A 25,195-nucleotide genomic window follows, 5' to 3' on the forward strand; every position below is an offset into this window, starting at 1 on the left:
CTTGGCAGGTATGGATTGACACCTGTCCTCAGAAACCATGATACACACTGACACAGAGCAGAATAGAGACTGTTCCCCCTACATAGGGTCACTTGGCAGATATGGATTGACACCTATCCTAAGGATCCCTGATACACACTGACACAGAGCAGAATAGAGACTGTTCCCCCTACATAGGGTCACTTGGCAGATATGGCGTGGTCGTGGGAGGAGAAGGATGACTTTCACCTCTTCCCCTGTTAGATTCCCGTTGAGCTGTGACATCACCCTTATACGCTGTGTAAAGCATACTTTTTAATTTATTTTGCAAATGCTGCATCCTTTCCGACTTGTAATTCGGTAACATTTCCGCCACTGTCTGCTTACACCGGGGGTCTAGTAGCGTGGACACTCAGTACAGGTCGTTCTCCTTCAGCCTTTTTATATGAGGGTCCCTCAACAGGCACGACAGCATGAAAGACCCCATTTGCACAAGGTTGGATGCCGAGCTACTCATTTCCCGTCCCTCCTCCTCACACAGAGCACAATAGGGACTGTTCCCCCTACATAGGGTCACTTGGCAGATATGGATTGACACCTGTCCTCAGGGACCCTGATACAAACTGACACAGAGCATAGTAGGGACTGTTCCCCCTACATAGGGTCACTTGGCAGATATGGATTGACACCTATCCTAAGGATCCCTGATACACACTGACACAGAGCAGAATAGGGACTGTTCCCCCTACATAGGGTCACTTGGCAGATATGGATTGACACCTGTCCTCAGGGACCCTGATACACACTGACACAGAGCAGAATAGGGATGTGGAATAGTACCTGGGGAGCTGGGGAGGTGCCGTTGATGTGGAGCAAGACGCAGCAGCAGAAGAGGACTCAGCCGAGGAGGTTATGGAAGAGGATGGAGTAGGAGGAGTAGAGGAGGTGGCAGCAGGCCTGCCTGCAAGTCGTGGCGGTGTCACCAACTCCTCTGCAGAGCCACGCATTCCATGCTTGGCAGCCGTCAGCAGGTTTACCCAATGCACAGTGTAGGTGATATACCTGCCCTGACCATGCTTTGCAGACCAGGTATCAGTGGTCAGATGGACCCTTGCCCCAACACTTTGTGCCAGACATGCCATTACTTCCTTTTGCACAATCGAGTACAGGTTGAGGATTGACTTTTGTGAAAATAAATTTCGTCCGGGTACCTTCCACTGCGTTGTCCCAATAGCTACACATTTTTTGAATGCCTCAGACTCCACCTGATTGTATGGTAAAAGCTGGCGGGCTAGGGGGGCGTGTCCTAACTACTGAAGCGAGAAGTCGCCATGCGTACGCCAGGCATACCGTACAATTTCGATGCCCAGAAAGCTCAAGCACGTGACCGGACCCACCGTCTTGTCGTGCGCCAGCGGGACCCCGAAGCGCTGAAACACCTCCCCGAGAACCCGCAGCAGGAGAGCACAGACGTGCGACTCCGCCGGGCCTACACACAGGAAATCATCCAGGTAGTGCAGGAGGGAAGCGACCCCCGCCTCCCTCCGCACCACCCATTCCAGAAAAGTGCTAAAGCACTCAAAATAAAAACAGGATAGCGAGCAACCCATGGGGAGGCACATGTCCACAAAAAACTGGCCCTCAAAGGCACACCCCAAAAGATGATGGCAATCCGGATGCACCGGGAGCAGCCGGAAAGCGGATTCCACATCCGCCTTAGCTAGCAGCGCCCCCGGGCCCGCTGCTCTCACCATGCGAACCGCCGCATCAAAGGATGCATAGGAAACCCTGCAAAGTTCCGTGGAAATGTCGTCATTCACCGATCCACCACGAGGGTATGACAAATGGTGAATCAAACGATATTTCCCGGGGTCCTTCTTGGGCACCACACCCAAGGGAGAAACCCACAAATTCGCCATCGGTGGGGTGGAGAAGGGGCCGGCCATCCGACCCAAGGAAACCTCTTTATCCAATTTTTCCCGCACCACCTGGGGAAAAGCCCGCACGGACTTGAGGTTCCGGACGGAGAGCATAGGAGGGCGCTCCGCGAACGGGATCCAAAACCCCTGCTCAAACCCCTCCACCAAGATACGCGCCGCAGCCCGATTCTCATAAAGGTCGAGCCACGGGCGCATCGCGTTTACGAGGACCGGTGTCGTCGCCCTTTGCCCCCATGTCCCCTTTCTCCCCCGTTTTGCCCCGCTTGAAACAGCGGGAGGCAGGATGGGCCCCACCGCAGCCGGAGCATTCGTGCTTAAACCGGCACGAGGACCCCCACTTACAGAGACTGTCATTAAATTTCCAACAACAGCCGGACCTCGGACTGGAGGCCGATGAGGAGGAGGATGCGCCCCCACCGGCCCCCCCGAGAAAAGACAAAAACGCACCCTGTTGAGGGGCAGGACGAGTCATGATGGAAAGCCATAGACCGATATCCATCTGGTCCCATGACAGCGAGGGACGCACTGCCAGCCGCTGTCGAAACTGCTCGTCGTACCTCCACCAACCTAATCCCTCATAGGTGCGACAAGCGTTCCAAATCGTGTCCTGATAACAGAACAGAGCGGAACACTTCTGGGAAGACTTCTCTCCCACCACGCTGGCCAAAATAGAGAAAGCCCGAATCCAGTTCCCAAAGTTTTTGGGAATTTTGCGATAACGGTACTTCTCCCTATCCTTTTCTGACTCCTTGCTGTCCTTGTCTGCCACGGGAGGAGCCTCCTCCAGCGGCAGAAGGGAAAATATTTCTACAAACTCCCCCTTCCAAATTTTTTCCTTAGTCTCCTGCTTCAAGTGCAAGCCCAGGGGGCCGGACCAGCACATGTAAGCAGCACCCCGCGCCACGTCCGCGACCGCGAGACAAGCATCGTCCGCGGCGGAACCAACACTGGCCACCGTGGGCGCCGGGGAACCCAGAGGCACCGCACCGCCACCAGACCCGGGAAGGGACCCAGTAGTAGGAGAAGACTGAACCTGAGGAGGGAGCAGGACAGGGGACCACGCTGACCGGAGCTGACCATCAATAGCATTACCGCTAACCGCCACCCCCTTCTCCCACTGATCCAAAAAAACCCTAAGACCTAAGAGGAACCTCCCCAACCTGGGACCCGCAGCGCCAGAAACGGAAGGAATAAGGTACTCACCGGTCGCAGACTGGAGATCCAAGCCCGGTACTGCGCTCACAGAAGGCTGAGGCAAGGAAACTGCAGTTCCAGCATCCACTGAAGACGTCAGCTGGGATCCAGACGCCACCTGCTGGACGGATCCATGAAGTGCAGCAGTATCCTGAGAAGAGAGCAGCAGAGAGGACGTGAGCCCATGCCCCAGCGGAGATGGCCGAGGTAAGTGACTTGCAGGGGGGGGAGGGGGGCCAGGCAGGGCAGAGGAGGCAGGATAGGAAGGAGGGGGGATAGACAGGGAGGAATGGGAACCAGAAGGAGGGGAAGAAAAGACAGGAGGAGCAAGAAAAGAGGGGGGAGGGGTAAGAAAAGAAGGGAGAGGGGGAGGAGGCCCCCCAGAGGAGGAAAGGGGGGGCAGAAACCGGGCAAGAGGGAGGGGGACCAGGGGGCCCAGGAAAGGGTAGACTGGGCCCCCTGGAAGAGACAGTGGAACGAGCAGAGGAAGGAGGGGAGACAGAGCCCTGGGAGCCTTCCTCACTGGCAGAGGAGGCTCCCGACGGGCAGGGAGACCCCCCACGGACCCCCAACGGCGGTACAGAGGTACCCCGTGCGGCCCGCGAGGGCCTACTCACTGCCCTACCGCCCCGCCGGCCGCGGGGGGACCTGGATCATTGCCGGGCGGCCGCCTGCAGCCCGGATGGTACATTCCGCCGCCCACCGCCCCCGGACCGCAAACCAGCACAGGCGGCCGGGGCGGACGGTGTAGAGGGGGATCCACGAGTAGGCCGCGCGGCACCCGCACCAGGGGGCCGCGCGGCGGAAGCAGGCCGCATCCCCGGCCTAGTAGTGATAGGCCGCGCGGCTGCGGAGGCAGCAGGCCGCGCGGCGGACGTAGGCCGCATCCCCGGCCTCGAGGTAGAAGGCCGTGCGGCAATAGAGGCGGCTGGCCGCGCGCCAGTGGCAGGCCCCGTGTCTGAAGGCCGTGCCATGCGCGCGGCCGCAGAAGGCCGCAAAACGCTCCTCCTAGTAGTAGGCCGCGTGTCTGGAGCCCCAGACACGCGGTTCCGGCGATGACTCGGGCCCGGGCTCCCAGTCCTCAACCGGGCCCGAGGAGTAGGATCAGGGGAGAGCCTGGCAGGCGGCCGGGAACGCCTGCCAGTGCTGGTGCGGCCCCCAGGGGCAGGGACCGCAGAAGGAGCAGCAGGGGGGACCACAGAGGATACCCCAGGGGAGGGTAGGCCACGGGGGATGCCCACACCGCTAGCCATACCTCCAGTAATGTTGGCAAATTGCTCCCTCAGTTGCCGGCCACCATCCAGCGCAGCAGCAGCCCTGAGGGACGACAGGATCGCCTCAACATCCATCCCTCAAGCTGTGGAGACTAAAGGCCCAGGCAAACAGGAGCAAGAGACAGGAAGCTGTTCACTGGCCCGAATCCCAAGTGGCACTGAGGTAAGACCTCCCCCCTGCTAGCTCACATAGCCCTAACCCCACCCACACAATACACCCACTATCAAAGACCCTCCCCTGCATCTATCCCCACACTCCTACATGTGCCCTTGTCCGCTTAGCTGCGCTATCTCCCCAGGGCCTTATCAACGAAAAATGCTTTTCCTAGCTGTTATGGTATTGAAAGCCAGCTGTGATTTCCATATGCACAATTAGCAATGCTAACTGCTGTATGACGCCCCTGGCTGTGTACACATAGTTTAACTTTTATAAGTTTTATTCCAACTAGGTACTACTATACTAATCATCAGTCAGCTGTTAATTACTTTTCAATGATTTTCCTGTGCCTAGTCAGGGTAACAAGATCTTTGAATATTTTATACTATAGTTAGCGATGTTACATTTGTATTCAAGTGTCCTAGATCAGTTAGATAATCCAGTGCCTAGATTGAATGCTCCATAAAGTTTTGTACCGACAAGCAGGGGCGTATTAGCCGCGAGGCAAACAAGGCATTTGCCTTGGGCGGCATTTTCCAGGGGGCGGCAAAAAAAGCCGCCCCCAAATGCCCAAGGCAAATGTCTTGTTAGCCTTGCGGCTAACAGACATGCCGGCGGGCTACTGGGCGATCGGGCGGCACTGCCTGGCTGGCGGGCGGCCGGCCGGCGAGGGAGCACTTCCCCTGAGCTGTCTGCTCAGCTCCCTCGCCAGCCGCAGAGTGAGGCTGGGAGGCGGAGCCGGAATATGACGTCATATTCCGGCTCCCAGCCTCACTCTGAGGCGCGCGAGGGAGCTGAGCAGACAGCTATGGGGAAGTGCTCCCTCGCCGGCCGGCCGCCCGCCAGCCAGGCAGTGCCGCCCGATCGCCCAGCAGCCACTGGACCACCAGGGAGAAAGAGACACCCCCCTCCCCAGCATTCCCAAAGGTAAGGAGGCTGGGGGGGTGTTAACTGAAAAAAAAAAAAATGTGTTAAAAATAAATTTTAAAAAAAATGTGTTACAAATAAATTTAAAAAAAAAGTGTTAAAAAAATAAATAAAAAAAAATGTGTTAAAAATAAATTTTAAAAAAATGTGTAAATGTGGGTGGGTGAGTGTGTGTCAGTGTGTGTGTCTATTAGTGTTTGTGTCTGTGTCTGTTAGTGTGTGTGTCTGTGTCTGTTTGTGTGTGTGTCAGTGCCTGTTTGTGTGTGTGTGTCAGTGTGTGTGTCTGTTAGTGTGTGACTGTGTGTGTCTGTTAGTGTGTGTTTGCCTGTGAGTGTGTGTGTCTGCTAGTTTGTGTCTGCTAGTGAGTGAGTGTGTGTCTGTTAGTGAGTGTGTTTGTTAGTGAGTGTGAGTGTGTCTGTTAGTGTGTGTGTGTTTCTGTTAGCGAGTGTGTGTGTATTTAGAATGCGGGGCGGGGGGAAAGGTTGGGTGGGGGTGGCGCGGGGGGAGGGGGGGGGGCGTCTGAGTTTTGTCCTGCCTAGGGCAGCACAAAACCAGGATACACCACTGCCGACAAGGTTTCGTTAGACCTGCTCAGCTAAACTAGGACCACATTTTAATTGTATACTCAGTGTAATGTGTAAACGTGGACAATCTCGACATAAATAACTAAAAAATGTGCACGTATTTATGAAAAAAACAATTGTTAAAAATGTTGATGCGTGAGGAATGCTATTGGGGCACCACACGCCTGCTGTTATGATTTTTTGCACTGCAAAAATAAAGAATAAAAAAAAAAAAAAAAAGCTGGCAGGCTAATAGTTCGGACAAGCCAGCTGTCAGACGCTGGGCAAGGGGGTGACTTTCTGACATTGGCTTCTTACGCTCAAACATGTCCTTGACAGACACCTGACTGTGGGCAGATGAGCGGGAACTGCTCAAGCCGAGAGACGGAGTGGCGAATGGTTGAGAGGGGGCAAGGAGGACAGCAGTGGTTGACGTGGCTGAAGATGCTGGACCAGGAGGAGGATGGCGGCTTTGAGTTTGTGTGCTGCTTGTACACATGTGTTGATCCCATAGGCGTTTGTGATGTGCGATCATGTGCCTACGCAAAGCAGTTGTACCTAGGTGGGTGTTGGACTTCCCACGACTCAGTTTCTTTTGGCACAGGTTGCAAATGGCATCGCTGTTGTCAGAGGCAGACACACAAAAAAATGCCACACTGCTGAGTTCTGCAATGACGGCATTCTGGTGGTGGACACAGCATGCGTTGATTGGCGTGCTGTCGGGCTGACCCCGGGTGCCGATGCATGCTGTCTGACTGTGCCACTAGCTCCTTGCGACGACCTCCCCCTGCTTCCAACTCGTCTCCTCCTCCTCCTCCCTGTCTCCCCATCTGAACTTTCGTCCTGTTCTTCTTGCCGAGCGGGCACCCACGTGACATCCATGGACGCATCGTCATCATCAACCGCTTCACTTGTATCTGACAACTCAGCAAAGGAAGCAGCAGCGGGTACAACATCATCATCATCACACCGTACGTCCATGTGTGTAATGCTGCCTGCCTGAGACATAGACCAGATATGAGTGGCACTGTGCAGTGGCAGAGGTTGGCAGAGTACACGCTGTTGGCCTGACACACCCGCTTGAAGACAACTAACTGCTATTCAATCTATAACAGTGAAAAAAGTTTTTTGTTTTTAAATGCACGCTATTGTGACAACAGATATGAGTGGCAAAGTGGACTGGCAGAGGTTGGCAGAGTACACGCTGAAGGCCTGACACACCCGCTTGAAGGAAACTGACTGCTATTAGCTTACAGTGAAAAACTTTTTTCTTTTTAAAGGAGCGCTATAGTCACACCAGATATGAGTGGCAAAGTGCACTTGCAGAGGTTGGCAGAGTACACGCTGAAGGCCTGACACCCAGACGCTTGCAGACAACTAACTGCTATTCAATCTATTACAGTGAAAAAAATTGTTTTCTTTTTAAATGCAAGCTTAAGCTATTGTGACACCAGATATGAGTGGTGGCACTGGGCAAGTGGGCACAGTATCCACTGTGAGCCTGACACAGAAGCTGGCAGACAACTAACTGCTATTCAATCTATTACAGTGGAAAAACTTTTTCTCTCTTTAAAAGCACGCTATTATCACACCTGATATGAGTGGCAAAGTGGACTGGCAGAGGTTGGCAGAGTACACGCTGAAGGTCTGACACACCCGCTTTAAGGACACTGACTGCTATTAGCTTACAGTGAAAAACTTTTTTTCTTTGTAAAGGCACACTATAGAGACACCAGATATGAGTGGCAAAGTACACTTGCAGAGGTTGGCAGAGTACACGCTGAAGGCCTGACACCCAGACGCTTGCAGACAACTAACTGCTATTCAATCTATTACAGTGAAAAATATTTTTTTCTTTTGAAATGCAAGCTTAAGCTATTGTGACACCAGATATGAGTGGTGGCACTGGGCAAGTGAGCACAGTATCCACTGTGAGCCTGACACAGAAGCTGGCAGACAACTAACTGCTATTCAATCTATTACAGTGAAAAAAAATAATTTGTTTTTAAATGTCAAGCTTAAGCTATTGTGACACCAGATATGAGTGGTGGCACTGGGCAAGTGGGCACAGTATCCACTGTGAGCCTGACACAGAAGCTGGCAGACAACTAACTGCCATTCAATCTATTACAGTGAAAATAAAAATTTTCTTTTTAAATGTCAAGCTTAAGCTATTGTGACACCGGATATGAGTGGTGGCACTGGGCCAGTGGGAACAGTATCCACTGTGAGCCTGACACAGAAGCTGGCAGACAACTAACTGCTATTCAATCTATTACAGTGAAAATAAAATTTTTCTTTTTAAATGTCAAGCTTAAGCTATTTTGACACCAGATATGAGTGGTGGCACTGGGCAAGTGGGAACAGTATCCACTGTGAGCCTGACACAGAAGCTGGCAGGCAGGCAACTGCAAATACATTACACAGGAAAAAAATCAGACTGATGTTCTAGCCCTAAAAAGTGCTTTTTGGGGTGATGTTCTTACAGCAGAGATCAGATGAGTCCTTCAGGACTGTAGTGGACACTGAATACCCTAGCCTAGCTATCAATTTCCCTATCTAATGAGCAGCAGCTACACTTTCCCTCCTCTCACTAAGAATGCAGCTTCAGAATGAATCTAAAATGGATGCTGTACAGGAGGTGGGAGGGTCTGGAAGGGAGGGTCTGCTGCTAATTTGCTGGAATGTGTCTGCTGACCGTGAGGCACAGGGTCAAAGTTTGCTCAATGACGACGAATAGGGGGCGGATCGAACCGCGCTTGTGTTCGCCCGCCGTGGCGAACGCGAACACGCTATGTTCGACAGGAACTATTCGCCAGCGAACAGTTCGGTACATCACTACTCCCCAGTATTTCAACTGGGCAGTGGAACAAGGGATGCTGCGGAAGGAACCTTAACCGGGGGTACCTTCCCAATATCACAACCAGGCAGCAGAAAAAGGGGTGCTGTGGGGAGACGCTCGGAGGTGGGCGGTAACGGGTATTGTGCCCAGGGTAGTGTTCTGACGGGCGCCTTAGCAGGTCAAGAAGGTGCGCTCAGTGAACGAACTCCAGGATTCCCATGCTGTGACAAGTCGTGTATGGACGGGAGTGGAGCAACGGGCCCCTATATGGTGGGCTGTATGGCACAGGGTGGAGGACCCTTCTGCTCCACCGTTCCCCAAGGAGAATACTCCTCAGAGGGATGGTGATGGTCCGCAGGTTTCCAGGTGGCCGTTTGAATGATCACATAGTGAAGTTGGCATACCGGACATAAAGTGGGCTTGTATGGTGGACGTACGACAAGCAATTTCGGCAGCGGCTGTCGTCTAACCCAGATATGAGGTGGGCCAGTTACCGCTATTACCGATATTGTGGCTAAGCCACTACAGTAACAAGGAGGATGCAGAATTGCTGAAGTTGACTTTCCTGCAGGGGGATTTTATTCCTATTTGGCAACAGGGAGTTTGAGAGGGTGGGTTTCGGAATTTAAAGTCCATTTTGGAGTTAGCTGGGTTGGTGTGGGATTAGGTCTTGAAGGAGGGGGAGTTGTGTAGGATGGAAGGTCCCTTTCGGGACCCCCCCATTGGCTAGGCTGAGGTGGTCACCACTGGGGATTGTGCCGAAGAAGGAACAACAACACATGGCATATTACACCGTGTCATGATTTATTTTACAAAAGTAAAGCCAAAACAGAGACGACATGCGTGAAAAACACCTTGTGATTATATAGGTTGTAGACCCACCTTCCTGTCCCTAAGCAGAGGCCCCCAAAGCGAGAGAGCCACAACCAGCGGGAAAAGTTTGAGAAATGCCAAGTTGCACATCACTGGATTATCCAACCACAATGCCAGTCATGATTCTGCACAAGACCTGCCTCCGAAATACACATTTTTGAAATGTTTTAACTTTTTTTTCTGTGGAGTGTTCCTTTAAGAAATAGATGTATTCGCAAAATCTGTAGCAACAGTGAAGACAATGAATTAATTTTTATACATAACTTCCCAAATGAGTTTAGCTGTAATGGGATGACTTCACACATGTGTAAAATGTTAACTCTTCCCCTGCCAGATAATCATTCTCACACTCATTTAACCAGGTACAGCTGTGTTTAGGGAGGGGTCCTGGCTATAAAGCTAATGCACCGAGGCAGATCAATTTATACCTGATCTACACAAGCCAGAGACTCCTAGAGGAAACAAGAAGGATTTTTTTCTGGGAGACTAGAGATTTGGGAGCTTGATTTCCGATCTCTCTGTTATAATGGATACACCAGGTAAGGGATACCTGTAGAATAAAGTGAATTTTAAGGGATGCTAAACAAGCCTACTCTCTAATTGTGGTGCTTTTGAGCAGAGAATAATGTTTGCTAGTTTCTCCATGGTTTAGAAGTCTTTCCTCACTTACCTTTTCCACTTACTCTTAAATTGTGTGTTTTATAATCTTGAGGTGCTCAGGAATCAAATCCTCCTGTTTCTCTTTATAGCTGACCATTTCTGTAACATTCTTGGTAGCTCCTCGCTGACTCTCTGCTACTGTTTGTTAGAAGAATGTCATCCAGGATACTAAACAAACTCTCTGAATTAATCGTATAGGTTTACTAACTGAAGGGACAACTGTCTGCCATTCATAATGTTTTCAATAGTAGCAATATGGAATCTCCGTTAATGCCATAGCCCTTTTCCTGTCTGGCTTTCTTAAATGTAGCATTTGCTCTCACTTTACAAATAAACTGAAATGCTGGAAATATTTCCTCCATGCCTCCTAACTGTCACGACTCTAGAAAAACTGTGTACTTATTTTGGGTCGGGCCCTGCCACTTGAGTGTAGTCAGTAATGAAATTTACTCCACTCCCACCAGTGTCCTATTCTGGGATTGCTAATGGTGGGTGGTATTCAGCTTCTATCATCGCAATCACTGAAGTGGTCATGGTGGGTGGTGTAACCTTTTAAAGGAACACACCATAACTAACACAGCCTGGTGTATTGGTTTTGCTGCTTGATGTCTCTCTTTAAGCGGAGTTTGAACCGCATGCGGAGAGTAATTTCTGGATGCCAGGAAGCGATACTAGGACAGGACCATGGGCGTAGGAACTGGGGGGATGAGGGGGACGCATCCCCCCAGCAAATCATGCGGGGGGACAGGTTATAGAGAAATCCCCCCCCCTTCCCCCCCCCAGCTCTGCCGACCGCGGGTGCCCTCAGCTTGCGTGCGGTTCCCTGATGACTGGGAAGGGGAGCACCTCACCCTCCGTGCCGGGTGTCACGTGACTACCCGGCACTCAGTCTGACACTGCCCGCCAGACGTCCAGAGGTACCCCTGATATGTCAGGTAAAAGGGGGGACAACAGTTTGTAGGGGGGAGAAAAGAAAAAAAAAAGCTGCCTGATTTTTATATTTTTTTGTGTTCATTAATGGAAGGGTTAAAGAAAGGGGGAGAGGGGGAGGTAGAAAAAGGAATGTAAGCGGTTAAGGGGGCTACTAATATGGATGGGAAGTAGAAAAATTATTGGAAGGGGTTAGGGGATACTAATATGGATGAGGGAGAGGGGTAGGGTGGGTTCTAATATGCAAGGAAGGGTGGGGGGGGGGTTAATATACATGGAAGGGGTGGTGGGTTAATAGGCATGGAAGGGGTGGTGGGTTAATAGGCATGGAAGGGGTGGTGGGTTAATAGGCATGGAAGGGGTGGTGGGTTAATAGGCATGGAAGGGGTGGTGGGTTAATAGGCATGGAAGGGGTGGTGGGTTAATAGGCATGGAAGGGGTGGTGGGTTAATAGGCATGGAAGGGGTGGTGGTGGTGGGTTCTAATAGGCCTGAAAGGGGTGGTGGTGGTGGGTTCTAATAGGCCTGGAAGGGGTGGTGGTGGTGGGTTCTAATAGGCCTGGAAGGGGTGGTGGTGGTGGTGGGTTCTAATAGGCCTGGAAGGGGTGGTGGTGGTGGTGGGTTCTAATAGGCCTGGAAGGGGTGGTGGTGGTGGTGGGTTCTAATAGGCCTGGAAGGGGTGGTGGTGGTGGTGGGTTCTAATAGGCCTGGAAGGGGTGGTGGTGGTGGTGGGTTCTAATAGGCCTGGAAGGGGTGGTGGTGGTGGTGGGTTCTAATAGGCCTGGAAGGGGTGGTGGTGGTGGTGGGTTCTAATAGGCCTGGAAGGGGTGGTGGTGGTGGTGGGTTCTAATAGGCCTGGAAGGGGTGGTGGTGGTGGTGGGTTCTAATAGGCCTGGAAGGGGTGGTGGTGGTGGTGGGTTCTAATAGGCCTGGAAGGGGTGGTGGTGGTGGTGGGTTCTAATAGGCCTGGAAGGGGTGGTGGTGGTGGTGGGTTCTAATAGGCCTGGAAGGGGTGGTGGTGGTGGTGGGTTCTAATAGGCCTGGAAGGGGTGGTGGTGGTGGTGGGTTCTAATAGGCCTGGAAGGGGTGGTGGTGGTGGGTTCTAATAGGCCTGGAAGGGGTGGTGGTGGTGGTGGGTTCTAATAGGCCTGGAAGGGGTGGTGGTGGTGGTGGGTTCTAATAGGCCTGGAAGGGGTGGTGGTGGTGGTGGGTTCTAATAGGCCTGGAAGGGGTGGTGGTGGTGGTGGGTTCTAATAGGCCTGGAAGGGGTGGTGGTGGTGGTGGGTTCTAATAGGCCTGGAAGGGGTGGTGGTGGTGGTGGGTTCTAATAGGCCTGGAAGGGGTGGTGGTGGTGGTGGGTTCTAATAGGCCTGGAAGGGGTGGTGGTGGTGGTGGGTTCTAATAGGCCTGGAAGGGGTGGTGGTGGTGGTGGGTTCTAATAGGCCTGGAAGGGGTGGTGGTGGTGGTGGGTTCTAATAGGCCTGGAAGGGGTGGTGGTGGTGGTGGGTTCTAATAGGCCTGGAAGGGGTGGTGGTGGTGGTGGGTTCTAATAGGCCTGGAAGGGGTGGTGGTGGTGGTGGGTTCTAATAGGCCTGGAAGGGGTGGTGGTGGTGGTGGGTTCTAATAGGCCTGGAAGGGGTGGTGGTGGTGGTGGGTTCTAATAGGCCTGGAAGGGGTGGTGGTGGTGGTGGGTTCTAATAGGCCTGGAAGGGGTGGTGGTGGTGGTGGGTTCTAATAGGCCTGGAAGGGGTGGTGGTGGTGGTGGGTTCTAATAGGCCTGGAAGGGGTGGTGGTGGTGGTGGGTTCTAATAGGCCTGGAAGGGGTGGTGGTGGTGGTGGGTTCTAATAGGCCTGGAAGGGGTGGTGGTGGTGGTGGGTTCTAATAGGCCTGGAAGGGGTGGTGGTGGTGGTGGGTTCTAATAGGCCTGGAAGGGGTGGTGGTGGTGGTGGGTTCTAATAGGCCTGGAAGGGGTGGTGGTGGTGGTGGGTTCTAATAGGCCTGGAAGGGGTGGTGGTGGTGGTGGGTTCTAATAGGCCTGGAAGGGGTGGTGGTGGTGGTGGGTTCTAATAGGCCTGGAAGGGGTGGTGGTGGTGGTGGGTTCTAATAGGCCTGGAAGGGGTGGTGGTGGTGGTGGGTTCTAATAGGCCTGGAAGGGGTGGTGGTGGTGGTGGGTTCTAATAGGCCTGGAAGGGGTGGTGGTGGTGGTGGGTTCTAATAGGCCTGGAAGGGGTGGTGGTGGTGGTGGGTTCTAATAGGCCTGGAAGGGGTGGTGGTGGTGGTGGGTTCTAATAGGCCTGGAAGGGGTGGTGGTGGTGGTGGGTTCTAATAGGCCTGGAAGGGGTGGTGGTGGTGGTGGGTTCTAATAGGCCTGGAAGGGGTGGTGGTGGTGGTGGGTTCTAATAGGCCTGGAAGGGGTGGTGGTGGTGGTGGGTTCTAATAGGCCTGGAAGGGGTGGTGGTGGTGGTGGGTTCTAATAGGCCTGGAAGGGGTGGTGGTGGTGGTGGGTTCTAATAGGCCTGGAAGGGGTGGTGGTGGTGGTGGGTTCTAATAGGCCTGGAAGGGGTGGTGGTGGTGGTGGGTTCTAATAGGCCTGGAAGGGGTGGTGGTGGTGGTGGGTTCTAATAGGCCTGGAAGGGGTGGTGGTGGTGGTGGGTTCTAATAGGCCTGGAAGGGGTGGTGGTGGTGGTGGGTTCTAATAGGCCTGGAAGGGGTGGTGGTGGTGGTGGGTTCTAATAGGCCTGGAAGGGGTGGTGGTGGTGGTGGGTTCTAATAGGCCTGGAAGGGGTGGTGGTGGTGGTGGGTTCTAATAGGCCTGGAAGGGGTGGTGGTGGTGGTGGGTTCTAATAGGCCTGGAAGGGGTGGTGGTGGTGGTGGGTTCTAATAGGCCTGGAAGGGGTGGTGGTGGTGGTGGGTTCTAATAGGCCTGGAAGGGGTGGTGGTGGTGGTGGGTTCTAATAGGCCTGGAAGGGGTGGTGGTGGTGGTGGGTTCTAATAGGCCTGGAAGGGGTGGTGGTGGTGGTGGGTTCTAATAGGCCTGGAAGGGGTGGTGGTGGTGGTGGGTTCTAATAGGCCTGGAAGGGGTGGTGGTGGTGGTGGGTTCTAATAGGCCTGGAAGGGGTGGTGGTGGTGGTGGGTTCTAATAGGCCTGGAAGGGGTGGTGGTGGTGGTGGGTTCTAATAGGCCTGGAAGGGGTGGTGGTGGTGGTGGGTTCTAATAGGCCTGGAAGGGGTGGTGGTGGTGGTGGGTTCTAATAGGCCTGGAAGGGGTGGTGGTGGTGGTGGGTTCTAATAGGCCTGGAAGGGGTGGTGGTGGTGGTGGGTTCTAATAGGCCTGGAAGGGGTGGTGGTGGTGGTGGGTTCTAATAGGCCTGGAAGGGGTGGTGGTGGTGGTGGGTTCTAATAGGCCTGGAAGGGGTGGTGGTGGTGGTGGGTTCTAATAGGCCTGGAAGGGGTGGTGGTGGTGGTGGGTTCTAATAGGCCTGGAAGGGGTGGTGGTGGTGGTGGGTTCTAATAGGCCTGGAAGGGGTGGTGGTGGTGGTGGGTTCTAATAGGCCTGGAAGGGGTGGTGGTGGTGGTGGGTTCTAATAGGCCTGGAAGGGGTGGTGGTGGTGGTGGGTTCTAATAGGCCTGGAAGGGGTGGTGGTGGTGGTGGGTTCTAATAGGCCTGGAAGGGGTGGTGGTGGTGGTGGGTTCTAATAGGCCTGGAAGGGGTGGTGGTGGTGGTGGGTTCTAATAGGCCTGGAAGGGGTGGTGGTGGTGGTGGGTTCTAATAGGCCTGGAAGGGGTGGTGGTGGTGGTGGGTTCTAGTAGGCCTGGAAGGGGTGGTGGTGGTGGTGGGTTCTAGTAGGCCTGGAAGGGGTGGTGGTGGTGGTGGGTTCTAATAGGCCTGGAAGGGGGGGGGTGGTGGTGGTGGGTTCTAATAGGCCTGGAAGGGGGGGGTGGTGGTGGTGGGTTCTAATAGGCCTGGAAGGGGGGGGTGGTGGTGGGTTCTAATAGGCCTGGAAGGGGGGGTGGTGGTGGTGGGTTCTAATAGGCCTGGAAGGGGGGGTGGTGGTGGTGGTGGTGGGTTCTAATAGGCATGGAAGGGGTAGGGGGGGTTTCTAATAGGCCTGGAAGGGGGGGGGTGGTGGTGGTGGGTTCTAATAGGCCTGGAAGGGGGGGGTGGTGGTGGTGGGTTCTAATAGGCCTGGAAGGGGGGGGGTGGTGGTGGGTTCTAATAGGCCTGGAAGGGGGGGTGGTGGTGGTGGTGGTGGGTTCTAATAGGCCTGGAAGGGGGGGTGGTGGTGGTGGTGGTGGGTTCTAATAGGCATGGAAGGGGTAGGGGGGGGTTTCTAATAGGCATGGAAGGGGTAGGGGGGGTTTCTAATAGGCATGGAAGGGGTAGGGGGGTTTCTAATAGGCATGGAAGGGGTAGGGGGGGGTTTCTAATAGGCATGGAAGGGGTAGGGGGGGGGTTTCTAATAGGCATGGAAGGGGTAGGGGGGGGTTCTAATAGGCATGGAATGCATTTCTGACAGTGTCACTGAATGGCAGCTAGGAAATGTGGTCACCCTAACTCAGGGGCAGTATTACACAATCTGTATATGTATAAAAAAAATATAAAAAGTAATCTGCAAAGTACAAAATGTTTGCGTCATATGTCGTGCTAAAAATTAAGCTGGGAATGTGCATATTTTTTTTTAAATTTTTAGAATGATAGACATCTTAATTCTTAAATTTTGTGATGATTCTTTTTTCTTCTCTATATTCAAAATATATCACAACAGCTAAACGTAGTAGTTCTGGTGTCTATAGCATGTCTTTGCAGGCTTTTTAAAGTAAGCACTGCCATTTCGTAAAAAGGCAGTATTTACAATACTGCAGAAGAATACCTCTAGTGGACACTCAGATGGCCACTATGGGTGCTTTCTAGTCGAGACATGAATGCCGCCCTATGAAGTATCTGTGCATGTGCGGCAAAGCTGCGCATGCACACCAGGGAGCAATGACGCTTCTGAATAGAAGTGTTTTATTGCTCCCTGCTCGCATCCTCCTATTTCGTCATTTTGACTAAATAGGGGGCGCAGCATCAGGAGGATCCCGGCTCAGGCCCTGGGGAGATAGCGGACAAGGATGCATGGGAGTGGTTTGGAAAGTCTGTGGGTGGGATTATGTTCTGTGTGGGGGAGGTCTTACCTCAGTGCCACTTGGGATTCGGGCCAGCAAACCGCTTCCCTCCCGCCCGCCCTATTAGTATATTTAGTCACAGCTAGCCGGGGGTATGTCCTTGCCAATTGAGTTTGAGGTTACGTTTAAGTATATGGAATGAGATGAACAAGTTTTTAAGGTCTCAAACCTCCCCTGCTTCAAAGGTTAAACTTTAGGTTGCCTGAGGTCTCGTGCCCATCGAGCGTGGATAAGGTCGGCTGATGGCAGGCATTGGAAGGATTTTTTTATGACGAGGGGGGAGGTGAGAGGAAGTGGTGATTAGGAACCACTCTATGGTTTTATTGGCCAGAACGGTTGGGTCACTGTATAACACTATGGGTGGAGTTATATATGTATATATGTTAATTTATGCTTATTTATGTCTAATGTTTTGGTTACAGAAAGGTAGAGATTTAATAAATAAAGTTATGGATGTGTTATGCAGTAATTTGGTTTGTGATAATAAATGCTGTGGCCTGGTTCATCCATACTAAGTGGTCTGTCGTTACTGGGGGGTTGAATGGGGTTAGATTTTGTTCTAGGCTGCATCGCGATTCCCCACTACGTACATGCATGTATCTGGTTAAGTAAAACCCCTTTAATGTTATTATTTAATCATTTATATAGCGACTGCAAATTCTGTAGCGCTGTACAATGGGACAAACTCCTAGTTTATGGAATAAGAATATACCCGGCGAGTAAAAATGCTATCCCCGCAGATTTTTTGGGGGGGTTCCTACACCCATGGATAGGACTTTAACCCCTTAAGGACCAAACTTCTGGAATAAAAGGGAATCATGACATGTCACACATGTCATGTGTCCTTAAGGGGTTAAAAGAGCCTTGGCCTGTTGGGACATATGGGAAATGTAGGGTTGAATTGCAAATTCTTCATGCTGGAACTACTTCTCATCACTGCTTAGTTGTTATAACTGCAGGTGGGAGTGTTGTCAATACTATATTGGCTGTGAAATGACTGCTAGCCAGGTGTGTTACTAACACAGTGCCTGGAGCCCCAAGTGGTTTCTCAAATCCCTCGGTCTAACTTTAGCACAATAATATTGTAGGCTCTCCTAATGGGAATTGGGAGCCTCTTATGTACTCTGTTCTCTCCACATGTGAAGTTTGTGTTCGAACTGGAATAGTGTGTGTTTTTCTGTTTCAGATTTGTGACAGCTAAATAGACTTCCAGATAGATACCTTCAGTTCTGTAAATATGAATTTAGTCTTGTCTGCATCACTGTCAATCTTGATATGATCTCGCAATAGACTTTCTCTAAGAATGTCATCTAAAAACCTGCTCTTCAAGAATCAAACTCTATATAATCACTCCTCTAGAACCAGGATAGGCTAACTACAGCACTCTAGATGTTGTAGATTAAATCTCCCCTGATGCTCTGCCAGCATTCTGGGAAATGCACTCCATAACATCTGAAGTGCCAAAGATTACAATATTTTATGGCACAAACCCCATGTTGTACTTTCATACTGTTGTATTATTAACTGTCTGATGGTGGCTATAACCTTCTATTGACTTCCAGATACCCTCCTGTTTGCTGTGAAGGATTATGTTGCCAGAGCTGGATTACCTCCTAAAGATCGCTTGGATAGCTTTGGGGCCAGATCAAACATTGTAGGGAAGCTGAATAATGTCAGTAAGTTTGCCTTTAACCCAGAAGGGGTGCTGTTTGCTGTGCGTGGTACAGAACTCTTCACGGGAGCTATGCCTTCAAATCCAAACCTGGACTGGTTCTCTACTGCCCAGAGAGTTGGCAAATCTGACTGGGATAGGTTTAAATTTGTCTTCTTTGATCCAAATGGTCTTCTGTATGCAGCTACCAAGAATGGGGAGTTCTACAAGGGTCCAGCACCAAGCAATGAAAATGTGTCCTGGCTTTATGGCCAAGCCACCAAAATAGGAACTGACGGATGGAATGACTTTTACGCCCTTTTCTTTGACCCTAAAGGCATCTTGTATGCAGTGACAAAGGATGACAAGCTTGTGATGCGAAGCCCTCCAACCAAAGCAAATGATGAATGGCTTCGCTCCAGCACAACTATTGGAAATGGAGGCTGGCGGATTCTGACACATTTCATGGCTTTCTCCCCAGAGTTTGACCTGTGGTGTGTGGATTCAATGAATGGCAACATCTATAAAGGTCGAGCCCCGACCGTTGATAATACCAGCTATCTGAAGAATGCACAGAATCTGGGCTGGGATTACAATCAATACCCCCTCCTTTCCTTCACAATTGATAAAACCATCCAAAGCATTGTGAGCCTTGAATTCCTTCCAGATTCAGGGAAAGTCCTATCACAAGGCACAGAGGTGGTGCAGAGCCAGATCTATGTGAACAAGAGCAGCACCCCATTAAAGCACACCTTCTCGTGAGTATAACCATATAATGGGAAATATGTAGAGTGCATGAACTGCTGCCCCATGCAGTGGTGGACCTACCATGCCGCCCTGTGACTGGGGTGCATGACTGCCATATGGTGCACTGCAGCATGCATGGTGCAACAACCTAGGCAGCGTGTTCAAGAGCCGATCAGGTGACCCATGCTCTGTATTTGTCACTGTATCTGCATGTGTCATGCTATGCATCTAAATGCTTGTCATGACGTGTATGTGTGCATGTTATATGGTGTAACTGTCTAATTTCCCCAATCCTGTCTTTCACCCATGCCATACTCTCCCTAGAACACTCCCCTTCTCTAGCATTGTCACTCACCCGATCACATTAACCCCTCCAATTCTGTCATAATCCTCCCCCCAACCATGCCACTCACCCTGTGGGGCATGAATCATTCATGGATGGGGGGCATTATGTGCATTCTTGCTTTTAGGTTCTCAAAGACCATGACTGAGAGCAGCACCTTCAGCCAGCAACATGGATTCACAATCTCTGTTGGTGCAGAGATGAGCTTTAAAGCTGGAGTCCCATTCATAGGAGAAACAGAGTCAAAGATTTCCATCAACACGAGCACAACTCATACCTGGAACTTCTCCAAGACCAATGAAACCCAGGTAAAGAGTTTATACTCTGAATGTATAACCATTCACCTTTTTCACAAAACCACCAAAACTGTAAACTCTGATGCTTTGTGACCCACTACAAAGATTGAGCTCTCCCTTTAAGGAATCCCCCAGCTCATTCGCTTGCCTACTAACCTTCCTACCAGAGATGGTAATGTGGCCACCAATGTTCTAATACAGCAGTAGGTAACCTTCAGCACTCCAGATGTTGTCGACTAAATTTCCCCTCATTTGCAAGCAATATGTAGTCCACAACATCTGGAGTGCTGAAGGCTGCCTACCCCTGCTATAAATCATGCTCCCACAAAACCAATTGGACCTACATTTTCCAAGCACTACTGGAAATGAGGGCAGTCTCTACATTTAAATAAATGGAACCCCATATCTTTAAGTACTTCAAAAGTCTTTAAATAATAAACCTGTGTTCCTGACCAAATCTCTTGGCATGTGTGCATAATGTATGGAGATGGACATATGCACTTTGTTTTGTTCCAATCAATTGTTTTCATAAGGCTAGTATTTAGGGTCTCTAATTGAGCAAATTTAGGAGAGGGCATTTATTTGCTGGTGTCTCCCATATTTTCCTTCTTGTATATTTTAGTTCCACTTAAGGATAGCTAATTAAAAGAAATCTTGTATTAAATGACTAATAATACCACAATGGTATTTCATACTTGCCAGTAGATTTCTTTCCCTGGCTATTTATCATGGAAGAATCACTTATGGGTAGCTTCAGCCGGATCAGGACAGGGAAGAATTAACCATGAACTTTGCAAGTGTTGTAAAGCGCTACAGAATCTGTTGGCGCTATATAAATGGCGATGATAATGTGTTTCAATGCCCTCCTTCCAAATTTCAGTCCACTTAAAAAAGCTCAGATAACACCCAGGTTGGATATCTGGTTCTGTCATGATAAATAGCCAGGAAGAATAATTAAAGCAAAATTAATTGCTGCAAAACTCATTATATAATGCAATTCCTGTTGTCTGACTGAGGACAGAGACTGTTTGTAAGGAGGAGGACCTTTTGATGCCTACAGTCTAGTTGTTCAACTGTTTCCTGATCTGGTGAGGGTGGAGCTATGCATTAGAAATGCTGCTATTATTGGCCAAGAAATCAAAATGAAAGGACATCTGGTATGACTGAAAGGTTACTCCATAATAAAAATATACTTTTCATTACAAAATCACTGACGTGACTAATGGGTAATGCCTTTTAAAAAAGGTTAAACTTTGCTGAACCCAGCACAAGGTGAAGCTTCTGGCACGTCCAATAGAGAAGCTTGTGATTGGTCTGTTTCACCACTCAGCTTGTGTGCAAGACTTTTACATCTGTCAGCAAAACACACTGGTGACAGATGTTTTGTTTTTCATGCATCAAACTGACATTCAGCAGTCCAGATCAGAGTGCAACTAGCCCCAGCACATAATTAAGAACTTTGCATGTGCAATGTTTCTTTCCCTAATGTAGCATCCTTTGTAATAACTGGATCTAAATTACGGAAGACTTCCCAAATGAAAGATGGCTGTAATACCTCTCCACCATAGTATTGACAATCAATGTGGTGTGTTTAGGCTTTTAGTCAAGTGTTCCTACAGGTTGTCAGACATGTAATCCAGTGATGTGAATCTATATGGTCTTGTGTGGGTAAATGGCATCAAAATATTCTACTGACTTCAGAACAGTTTCTCTTGTGCAGTTTGAAGATGCATATGGAACAACAATGGTCTGATATTTGTCAAATTCTTCATGGGTCTTAGGCCTAGAATGTCTTGCATGAAATCCAGGATCTAGCTAATAACTCTTCTGTGCATTTTCAAATATAGAAAGATGACCTCATATTAAATGTCTTTGTCCTAAAACTGTGTCAAATATCTGACTTCTGCAGACTACCTTCACCTCCAGCACAGATGTGGCGGTACCAGGTGGGCATTCAATACGTATGGTGGCATCCGTGACAAAGGGAGAAATGGATGTGCCATACCGTGCCAAGATCCGCACCTTGTTTGGTTATGAGACATCCATCCAGGGAACATGGAAAGGGGTCACTTACTATAATCTGATGGTTAGCCAGGAAGACTACAAACCATGAGATGGATACGACTTCTAATGCTGCCATGGGATCCTCCTGCATGGAACCTGATCCGGGCATGATGGCAACAGTTCTGTTCATGGTAGAATGTGAACGTCTATCTGAAATGTCGTCATGTTTTGGTTAATAAAATGTGTTCTAGAATCTTCAGTCTGTCTCTAACTTTGAAATGCTTGTCTATATGGAATCTACCACATTCTGGCTATATGAATGATCCTCAGTACTCATGCTCTGTTACAGGTTTGACCCTTGGGAGGGAAGCAAAGCTGGAAGGGCAAGTCCCTTTTGGGGGAGCACTGAAGAGTTAATGTTAAGTGCATGGCTGGGAGCTAGGTTCAGGATATATAAGGGTGTTTCTTACAGGTTTTTTTACTTCCATAATCTACTCAGCAACAGCTCTTGGCTTTGTTGGAGTATATAATCACACTGCCTCCTTGGCATAGAAAGCATGCATGCTGCCCTGAGGGCTAAGGTACTGCATGATGATGGCAGGTACAGATGGTGCACTTGCAGGCTTCCACTGCAGCGATGCTACCTACGACAGCATCTGCTGCATTACACAGCACCTCCCTCCTGGTGGGAGGCTTCCTCTAATCGGGATCCTTTCACTGCAGATTTCCAGACCTGTCCTGCATATCCAGCACGTTTGATCCTACTCTGCTCTCCTGTCCTGCAGGGTCCTCTGCTATTTGTATACAACATCAAATCCTTTGCAAGCTGCACAGGGGCACTTGGGCAGCCTACTTGGGACCATGCATAAATTATCTTCCCACAATGGGAATGTGTTTAAAGGGCTCTAACTTCAGCACATTCAGTGGATAACCATATTAAGACCAGGTGGCTATGCTTGTTGCCTGGGACTGTTTCTGGGATTGTACTCCCTCCTCCCACTATAGGGGGACAGGTGGGTACAATGTGGCTCAGTCCTTTTTTATAGCAAAGAATGTTGCTCATGGGGCAGCCTATAATGTGCTGAGCGGGCCCTCTGGGCTGGAATTTAAAGCAGGAAAAGAAGGGCAAGATTTTAAACTGTCAGGTTTTAGAAATATATTTTGCCTCCTTGGCATCCCTGAGGAGGGGAAGGAGTCCAATAAGGACAAAGAAACTCTGGTTCGGGAAGATCCCTACGACATCTGGGTGTTGGCTCTGAACTTTGTGATCCTGGCGAGCGTTAGTGGGGGAAAGTTACTTCAGCTATCAGTTACTGGGACCTCATGTAACATCTAGTGGGGTTTAAGCTGATGGCAGTATGACAAGTAATTCCTCCAAAGGATGGCTGTGCGGCCATCCATGGGTTGGCACCAGATAAATGTGTTCCTCTGGTTAGCCATTATGACTCAACCCATGTCACGCCAGGAAGATTAAATTCAGAGCCACATTCAAACACTAGTGCTTGGAGTGTGGTAGCTCTCAAACCATATCCAGGTGCACCAGGCCAGGGAACAAGGGAAATGTGGATGCCTAGCTAAGCATTATAGGAACAGAAGGGCGGCTACTTATTGTCCTGGTTCTGCATTAATTTTTAAAGCCCCCTTCAATTCAGGGAGTCACCCTATCTTTGGTGTTCCCTTGTCCCTGACTTGACCAAGGGGCCCACTGTCTGTCTGGGTTTTCTCGTGATCGATCGCCAGGGCATGTTTTTTGTGTGGTGGACTCTGGGTGACTGGCTAGCTAGTTCTCCTCTTAGCCAGACTGTAACCACTGTGATTAAGCTTGTATTCACCCAGTAACTAACCAAAACATGGTTCTGGGAGTCATCTGGATTATTCAGGTCAAACCCTCTCAATTTATACTCCGACCCCAAGCAGGGGGTCTCCATTCCAAAACCTAACAAGACATTGTGGCGAAAGTAACCTCCACTGGTTTTTGGAGGGGCCTGGTTGCCAGCCTCCTGCCCTGCGACTATGGCCTGAGATGTATTGCCCTTTAAGGAACTGAGTTGGGGCTTATGGACTGATATTATACTGTTACTGACCCTTTAAGAACTGTATTTGGGCATAATGTATTTTTATAATGCTGTTCCTCGCCCTTTACATTGGAGCAGTGTTGCAAATCTAAATTGGCACTTCGGATACAGCCGAAGTGGCCGCCATTCGAGACACACACACGCGCGGCCATCTTTGTTCATTCGAACGAAGTCAGCGGTATGTGTAGCCAAATCCATGGAACTGAAATCGGCTACACATTTCAACGAACCCCGCTGACCCTTGCCTTCTCCTGTACCGAGTTTTAAGCCACAGAGACTAAGTCCCGTTTGAATGGGACTTAGTAATTTTTTCAGTGTAAAATTGACCGACCGCACAGCCCAAATCCATGGAACTGTTTTGGGCAGGAAAATGTGCTTGCGGTCGGTCATAAAGGACTTCCAGCTAACTCTTTAACCCCTGGATGGAATTGGTTGAATTTTGGATATGTTTGTAAGTAAATTGTGCTGAAGATTGAATGTATAGTTTTAGAGTTATGAAAGTTGGGTAAAAAGCATGTTTTTAAACTGTATGGATAATTGGGTTACCTCTCAGGATAAGGGGAGATGTGTGGGATGTAACCATTGTGTGATTGGCTAATGTATAATTGTCTGTGGGCATCTCCCTTGCATGGGAGAATTGCATAAAAGCAGTGTGTGTCATTAAACCAGAGTTCTTCACCCTCAATCTAGAGTCCTGTCTCTTATTGGGGGAATTGCTATCACTACAAGGGATTGCTATTCTCTGCATGCTCCCTTGGATAATCACTTCTAAGCTCTTGTAAGAGCTTGTTCCTGCTTCAGTCTCTTGGAGAGGTTCACCCACTGGAACCTGGAGCCTTGCCATAGGTCCAGGGTGGGTAGGAGACGGCGAGACCCCTACCAAGCTGCGGCGGTTTGTGAGGTCTACGGTGGTTGTGGTGTCTGGCGGAGCGCTTGGAGCCCTTTGTAAGCTCTAGGAACATCTTTCAATGGAGGTACCCAGTCGGGGTGCCAGGTGATCTTTTACAAACATTTCCTGTGTCTGGGAGATAATTGGGTCACACTAACTTAATTATCTCTCCATTACAGAGAAACCGTCTTCTTCAAACACCTCAAAAGCAGCCCCAATATTAACAGGAACCCCACAAGAGTCAGGTACTATGTATTGGATCCCGTCGTCCCTAGCCAACAAACTGTTGAGTTGGGGACCGGTATATGGGGTCAGGGCGGTGGTACCAGTTCCACCTAAAGTATGGGCTTGAACCCTTGTAATTACGTATGATTTGCAGAGAAATATGTAGATTGGATGGTTCCCCTTTAAACGGAGATAAGGGGAAACTCCCAATCCGACTGGTATTTGAAAAAGAACACTAGTTGTACAAAAAATATATATATACCTTGGGTAAGTACCAAAAAGAAGTAAGAAAGGTATTTTATAGGGAAAGCATAGTAACACTAGATAAATATGTATCCTAGCCTAAACAGTGATACACTGTAACTTTATTGAAAAAAACTGTAGAGAGGATACAATATAACTGTGTCCAAGATATGCTTGAGGCCCTTAGAAAAACTCCCCTTTAGTGAAGTGGAGAAAAT

General features: G+C 49.9%; 1 protein-coding gene across 1 annotated transcript; it reads left to right on the forward strand.

The window, feature by feature from the left end:
• Positions 1–10,269: 10,269 nt before the first annotated feature.
• Positions 10,270–21,747, forward strand: LOC134615302 (uncharacterized). Its single transcript, XM_063459797.1, has 4 exons — positions 10,270–10,288; positions 18,067–18,913; positions 19,373–19,553; positions 21,451–21,747. The coding sequence occupies exons 1-4, from the start codon at positions 10,276–10,278 to the stop codon at positions 21,652–21,654; spliced, it is 1,245 nt and encodes a 414-aa protein (XP_063315867.1). The 5' UTR covers positions 10,270–10,275; the 3' UTR covers positions 21,655–21,747.
• The last annotated feature ends 3,448 nt before the right edge of the window (positions 21,748–25,195 follow it).

This window comes from Pelobates fuscus, chromosome 6 (genome assembly GCF_036172605.1).
Source record: "Pelobates fuscus isolate aPelFus1 chromosome 6, aPelFus1.pri, whole genome shotgun sequence".
Lineage (NCBI taxonomy): Eukaryota > Metazoa > Chordata > Amphibia > Anura > Pelobatidae > Pelobates > Pelobates fuscus.